Source organism: Belonocnema kinseyi, chromosome 10, assembly GCF_010883055.1.
Source record: "Belonocnema kinseyi isolate 2016_QV_RU_SX_M_011 chromosome 10, B_treatae_v1, whole genome shotgun sequence".
NCBI lineage: Eukaryota > Metazoa > Arthropoda > Insecta > Hymenoptera > Cynipidae > Belonocnema > Belonocnema kinseyi.
The window spans coordinates 87,536,405-87,544,531 of NC_046666.1; the positions used below are offsets into that span (position 1 = coordinate 87,536,405).

The 8,127-nt window shown below is 40.5% G+C and overlaps 1 protein-coding gene across 1 annotated transcript; it reads left to right on the forward strand.

Moving 5' to 3' along the window:
* The first annotated feature begins 3,013 nt into the window (after positions 1 to 3,013).
* Positions 3,014 to 3,918, forward strand: LOC117181244. Its single transcript, XM_033373808.1, has 2 exons — positions 3,014 to 3,631; positions 3,739 to 3,918. Exons 1-2 carry the CDS (start codon positions 3,014 to 3,016, stop codon positions 3,916 to 3,918), a joined length of 798 nt encoding a protein of 265 aa, XP_033229699.1.
* Positions 3,919 to 8,127: the final 4,209 nt, after the last annotated feature.

The following is an 8,127-nucleotide window of genomic DNA, read 5'->3' on the forward strand; positions in this document are numbered from 1 at the left end:
AACGCTCCGAGTGCAAATTGTAACCCTCTCATTGAGCAACGCTCTGAGACGTAGGAGTTTACTTCCCTTAATAAATGGTTTTGTTTGTGTGAACTCTAATAACAATTCTTTCTTGTGTCGGAACAAATTTCCCTTGATCCAACCTCTCCACAGTGGTGACTGGTGAACTATGTAAAAAACACGCGATTTTGTAAAAATGCCCAACGAAGGACAAGCCGCGGAAACCCAGGTGCGAATCGAACTCAAACTGCCAGAGTTCATCGCCGAAGATCCGGAACTGTGGTTTAACCTAGTCGAGAGAACTCTCGCGGTCGCGAGAATCTCTGATAAATTGACAATGTTCGGCCGCGTCACAGCCGTGCTATCCCCTCGTTACGCCAAAGCAGTGCGCGACTGCATAATAAGCCCGCATGAAAACTTTAGAGACAGCCGCCGAATTGGCGGATTCGATCACGGCGACGTGTGTACCAGCTCCCGCCGTAAGTGAAGTGCAAAATACAGCTTCGATTGAAACTCTTCTGAACATTAAAATGACACAGCTGAATCTGGACCTGAAGCAAGAAATCTGCTCGATTTTAGAAAAGTACGACAGAGAATCACGCGCGCGAGATCGTCGACACTCACATTCGCGATCACGGTCGAGTAATCGAGGGTCGAGCCGCAACCGCGACCACGATAAGGACGGCGTGTGTTTCTTTCATCAAAGATTCGGGGAGAAAGCATATCTTTGCAACCGACCTTGCACTTTTTCAGGAAATGCGACGGGCAATCGCTAATTGTGACTAATGATCCGTGCCAGCAAACGCACCGCCTTTTCATAACGGACAAAGATAGCAAGCTGTCGTTTCTGATCGATACGGGTGCTGACCTCTGCATTTTTCCGCGGCCATTTATACAAAAGAAAGTCGAGAAAACTACTCACGCTCTTTCGGCAACAAATGATTCAGTGATTGCCACGTATGGCGTTTATGAAATGTCGCTCAATCTCGGCCTTCGCCGCGAATTTCCTTGGAGGTTTGTGATTGCTGATGTGCATTGCCCGATAATTGGCGCAGATTTCATTACACACTACGGACTACTAGTCGATCTGCAAGGCGGCCGACTCATAGATCGCCAAAAAAATATAACGACGCGCGGACAGTTTTCCAAAACAGAGCAGCCGAGCATTAAAGTGATAACAGGAAACTCGTCTTATCACCTGCTTCTTACAAAGTATCCGGGTATCACGTATCCAGACGGCCTCGCCCCAGCAGTGAAGCATAATACGCGTCACCACATTATGACTACGCCTAGTCCACCTGAAGCCGGCAGACCTCGCCGGATTGCACCCGATAAGCTTATCACCGCGCAAAAGCTTTTTAACACCATGCTGAAACTGGGAACGGCTCGCCCATTTTCAAGTAGCTGGGCAGCACCGCTGCATAAGGCTTCTAAACAAGACGGACATTGGAGGCCGTGTGGTGACTATCACGCGCTCAACGCAAGGACGATACCCGATCGCTACCCGGTGCCTCATATCAAAAACTTCGCGCAACGGCTACGAGGAAAAAGTGTTTTTTCAAAGATCGATTTAGTGCGCGCCTATAATCAAATCCCCGTCGACGAAGCAGACATTCCTAAAACAGCGATTAACACACCGTTCGTACTGTTTGAGTTCCCTTTTATGATTTTTGGCCTCCGAAACGCAGGAAAAACATTCCAACGGCTTGTTGACGAAATGCTTCGCGAGTTTGACTTTTGCTACGCCTACAGAGACGACATACTTGTAGCTAGTGACAGCGAAACCCAAAACCTCGAGCACCTACGGATACTTTTTGAATAACTATAAGAACGGCATCGTCATGAATCCGGCTAAATTCATTTTTGGTGAGCCTGAAGTTCCCTTCCTCAGCCATCTCGTCTCGAGCGACGGTATTCGACCACTACTCGAAAAGACTCAAGCAATCATCGACTACCCTCAGCCAGGAACAGCTAAGGAACTGCGCAAGTTCCTTGGTATGTTAAATTTTTATAGAAGTGGCATACCAGATTCCGCGACGACGCAAGCTCCGCTCAAAGAATTGTTGCACGGAAAAATTAAAGGCAAAACACCATTAAAATGGACACCCGCAGCCACTAAAGCTTTCGAGTGTGCAAAGAAAGCTCTAGCAGGCGCGACATCACTAGCGCATCCGCTAATCGGTGCTACACTCGCGCTCGTGTGCAACGCTTCAGACACGTGCGTCGGAGCTGCACTGCAACAACAAGTTGATACTGAATGGGAACCACTCGCTTTCTTTTCCAAGAAACTTTCACCCACGAAACAAAAATATAGTGCTTACGACCGTGAAATGCTCGAGATATATTTGGCAATAAAATATTTTCGTCATATGGTGGAAGCTCGCGACTTTATAATCTACACCGACCACAAGCCACTTGTTTTTGCATTTAAGCAAAAATCGGAAAAATCATCACCACGCCAAGCTCAACATCACGACTACATCGGTCAATTCTCGACAGACATCTGACATGTTTCCGGAAAAAACAACGTAGTGGCCGAAGCTCTCTCCTGAGTCGAGGTTTTGTAAGAAATCCTCGATTACCACAAGCTCGCCGACACGCAAAAAGGCAACTAGGAGTTGCAAGCGTTACTGCAGTCAAGTTCTGCGCTAAAATTGAAGCTCGTGCAGATTCCGAGCACAGATGCACACATTTATTGCGACGTTTCCACAGAAAAAGCTCGGCCATTTATAACGACAGACTTACGGAAAGTAGGGTTTGACAGCATTCACCGGCTCTCACATCCGGGAATAAAAGCGACGGAAAGAAGTGTGAAGAAAAGTTTCGTGTGCCCATCAATTGACGCTGACTGTCAAGCTTGGGAAAGAGCTTGGATTCAGTGTCAAAAGTCAAAAGTAATGCGGCATGTGTCATCCCCAACGGGCAACTTTGCAGCATCTTCAAGGCGTTTTGAACACGTCCATATAGACATTATGATACTACCTCACTCCGACGGTCACCGTTACTACCTAACATGTGTCGACCGTTTCACGCGCTGGCCCGAAGCCTTTCCAATGGAAAACCAAGAAGCGAAAACAGTGATCGTACGTTCTACGAAGGATGGATTTGCCACTGCGGCACACCCCTCCGGTTGAAGACAGATCAAGGAAGGCAATTTGAATCCGATCTTTTTAAATCACTCAATAGATTGACAGGTACGACTCACCTGCATACGACTTCGTACCACCCACAAGCCAATGGTATGGTTGAGTGCCTTCGCAGACAACTAAAAGCTGCAATCCGCGGCCATGAAAATTCACAGTGGACACGTGTTTTACCTACGGTGTTACTCGGTATTCGCTCAGCCTGGAAAGGAGACATGAAGGCCACTGCTGCAGAGCTCGTATACGGCTTGCCCCTCCGACTCCCAAGTCAGTTCCTTACACCTAGTACAACAAACGAAAGACACAGCGCAGCCTTCCTACAAGGACTACGTGGATACATGCAGCAATTAAGGCCATCCGAGCCAAAACGTCACGGCACAGACAAAACCTTCGTCTTTAAAGACTTGGCAACAGCACAGCACGTCTTTACTCGACACTATTCTGTAAAAAAGGCACTTGAAATGCTATACGATGGTCCATATACCGTCGTGAGCCGCAACGAAAAGTTTTCGTTGTACACATAGGCGAAAAGCAAAAAGCGGTATCAATCGACCGTTTAAAACCGGCATTTGTCATGAATGAACACTTGACACAGGGAGGAACAAACATCACCCTTGAGCAGCCATCCAATCTAGTGATACCACCGCAACCAGCAGTGCAACGAGTAGAAACACCACCATCTTTGCAAGCACCGAATAATCAACCTCAGCAACTTCGTCGGTCCCAAAGGCAGGTGAAATTCGTCGACAGATATCAAGCAGGTTTCTCATTGTGACGCAGGGGGGTACTGTGGCAGCTGAATCACATTCACCCTGCCATAAAAGTGCACGTGTTTAGTGTCAAGATGAAATTCGAAAGTTTCTAAGTGCAGTGATGAAATACGAGTGACTCATTTAAGAAAATTCTAGGGACGAGAGTAAGTTCGAGAAAGAGGTAGTAAAGTTATAAATATGTAAGACACTTTGTCAAAGAGACTTTCCTAGATAAATAGTAAAGACTGTTTCTCGCAAACCAAGCTATCTCACTATTGTTAGGGTGCACGTACGCTTTTCACTATAAGATTCAGGTTTGGATGTCTATGCATTTCCTCTCGGCTATAATTTTGGCCTTCGTAAACATTTTAAAGTCTCTACTTTATAATCTTCAAGTACCCACACTGCTACACTGTGTGGCTATTCGAAGACAACTTGGGTGACCGCGCAAACTGTGCCCTTCGGTTGATCGTTTAGAAAATTCGAGGGCAAGCGGCCGTTTTCACGGCAGACCCTTTTTGGAAATGCATTGGCAGCCTCTGAACGATGCCTCAGAACGGCATGAGTCCTCACCGAGTGTACGTCGCGAATTTTCTTACCTCTGCAGCCTCGTCCGAGCAACGCTCCGAGTGCAAATTGTAACCCTCTCATTGAGGCCCGCTCTGAGACGTAGGAGTTTACTTCCCTTAATAAATGGTTTTGTTTGTGTGAACTCTAATAACAATTCTTTCTTGTGTCAGAACAAATTTCCCTTGATCCAACCTCTCCACAGAAATATCCAGTAAATTCTGCAAAAGGACTGATCTACTTTTACTGAGGACATACGTTGGATATGATGAGTTTTTGTTCAAGAATCTATCATTTAATTTCAACTGATGTCGAAGAGTAATGATCCTGCAAACATTAATAAGGCAAATTGCAGAATGTGAAGCCTGTTTGGCTTCGAAATTTTTGCTTTCAAACCTCATGCAACAAATATTCCACAGGGGACCGACTTTTCGCATAACAGAGGGGTAGTGGATTAAAAAATGATGTTTCAGATTCATGCTGTTGATGAATTTTGTAGTCAATAACTGTAAATATTCAACAATTTTAAATTCTAGTTGTGTTGGAGTATTGAGATTAACTTTCGTACTGCATATAATTTCTAAAATTTTCTTGCAATAATAACAGTATCTGCCAATATTCGTCACCTTCATCAATATCAACTCTAATGATTAGATTCAAGTTTTTACCTAAATTAAACATTTCTGCAGACGATAAAAGAATACTTTTTTTTTTTGTCAAATGTGACTCTAAAATTTTCGGAGGTTTGTTGACGCTTTTGTTAGGACCGTAATAAAAAGCCTGTATTTTTATATTGAGGTATTAAAGAGAGAAGTATTTGCGATACAAAGTGATGCAAATTAAGTGCCAAATCGTACCGACATGTGCCCTACAAGAAATCATGCATAACGCCAACTGCCGGATTATTTGTTACGTGAAACCCTGAAATTTTGTTAAATACGCAAAATTCTTTAATGTCCGATTCAGATGGATCTTTTAAATTGAATAAGGAAACATAGTTTTCTATGTCACGAAGAATACAGTCGCTTTCTTTAAAAATTGAATTTATATCTTTGTTATCAGTCAAGCAAAACCGGCCAAAATTTGTTAGACCGAAAACTTTCGACAATTCCAAAAATAGAGTGGAGGCCAAGTTTGTCTCCCACAACCAATGCCAAATCAAAGAAAATTATCTTTTCACCATTAGGAAGATCTAATATAATTCCTTCTTCTTGTAGAAATTTTAATTCTTGCACAACTTTTTAAAAAATAACAGAATTTTTAAAACTTTTCCGGTCTAAGGAATTAAATAGTATAAATAAGAAAATATTCTCGATTTTTGATTGAAAATCTGGTGGTAAACAGGCTAAGCTTAAGTGTACAGCTCCACATTTAGATATCCTTTTATGACTTCACAATGGATTGTTATTTTCGTAAACATCCAAATACATTAAAACATATTCCATTGTTTTGGCGAATACGTCAGGCATTTCAAAAAACTTTTTTAGAACATATCGCACAAGAGTAAATTGAGCAACGACCGGCACATCCTCCCGCGTAGCTCCTGTAGGTTTTGACTTGTATTCTACCCTCTCTCCTATCTTGTGATTTTGCGGAATAATAAACGTGTCATAATATTAAAATTGAGACAATCTTTTACTCTCTGTTTCCATGTTCTTAAAAGGTTTAGAAAAATTTTGAAACACATCATTAATTTCAGACAAACAGTTTTTACTCGTGCCTAAACTTTTCAAACGACTGTATACTTCGGTTTGTAAAGAATCGAATGAAGATTCAAATAATTCAGACGTATCGCTAATAATAGTATTCACTCGGTTTCTGGGTAAATCTTGGAATTGATGCAATTTGCTTCCAAACTTTATTGCCTGATTGCAGTTTCAAAAACAGTATTCGATAAATTTGAAGTCAATTTCAAACTTTCCATATCCCAGAGTAAATCATCTTCTGAGAGTGAATCAGAATCATTTGAATCAGAAGATTCTTCGAGATTTTGAAAAGTACTAAAATTTGTATCAGATGCAGATTCTTTTTCAGGTGCCAAGGTCCAGGTATCAATCTCTGGAGTTAATAGAAATTATACTGGTTCTCCTCTAATAAAACGGGGTTTAACTTTTCAGGATTATGTTTTGCACGTCTGTGTCTGATAAATGAGTCCAGTAATGAAAACTATTTACCACAATTTGATTCAGTACGCTGAAATAATTTTAAATTGGAATGCGTCAAACGTATATGTCGTATAAAATTGAAATTATTTGGAAATTAATCTTTACAAGAATAACAGACAATCATGGTTTAACAGGCAAAACTTCCAGAAGTCCTGATGTTTCAAACGCCCTCTTTGTTAATCCATTAGTTCTTTCACGGACTTGATAATTGTTTCGGTGAGAGGTATTTCATAATCAGCTACTTCAATAAATTGCCACAATCTCAGTGAAGCTTTTGCATATGAGCAGTCCAATGCATAAAATGTTTTAAATGTAAAATCCAGCGCGTCTAAACATGTGGGCACCTTATATCGTTGCTCATCAACAACACTGTAAGCCTCGTTAATGTTCTCTAAATTTTCTCCAACGACAAAAACAACAGGCTGTAAAGTGCCTTTTCTAGCTACGGTTTGATTTCTCAAACATAGTATCCGAGCTTCAAGATCAGCAATTACCTGAAAATTATAACACGATTATTTAATTCTTTTATTCGAGTAAAGTACGATTCATAATCATTTAATTATGGTTAATATTGCATCACGAAATGCTATCTATCATTTATGAAGCTTAACTCACCTTTACATGATAGATGAAAGACTGTCGTATCTCATGAGGAGTATACTTCGTAATTTCAGTTGGAGAATCGCCTTTCTTCTTCCTTCCAGGATTTCCTGCATTTATCAGAGTTTGAAGCAAATGTAGAACTACAGCATCTTGTTTATCTGAAAGTGCATGCATTGAGTTTAAAATTAATGATTTTTTAATACAATTTATTTCTAAATTAATTGTGGAAGTTCTTTATAATAAATTTTCATAAATCCAGGAAAGAAAAATGTACTTCTTATAACCCTTAAATGACACTGGGGGTCCATTGGACCCCAGAACATTTTTGAAAGAATATAAAAATTCGTAAATTCCATGAATATTTCATTTTTTTTTCAAAGTGTTAAAAATAAAATTTAAGTTACTATACCGATTGATTCTTTAGAAGAGATATTAAAGAATACCCAAACAAACTTCTTAACAAAAATATCAAAAATTAAATTTTTACAACAGTTTAAAAACGTTAGGGTCCAAAAGACCCCCAAGTGTCAGCTACGTTATTTTTTGGAGATGTATCATTTAAGGGTTAATGTTGATACCTTCTTCTACTTTAGTTAAATTCCTAATGAGAACTCTGTCATCAATGCTGATCTTTCTCGTATTATTTCCAGCTTTCTTTTCCATTTCTGTTAATTATGAAGTTACAACATGTTTTATAATCGGCCACCTTATTCGAAACAGACTGCTTCTACCTATCTTAATTCTGTCAAAGTCTTGTTCAAACTGTAAAGAAAATCCGTAATCGGAAAGTTATAAAACTAATTACCAGGTGTATACATATGAAACCGGTATTTTTTCAAGAAAAAAACACATTTATTTCAAGAGAATGATAACAAATATTTTATTCAAAGTATGCGC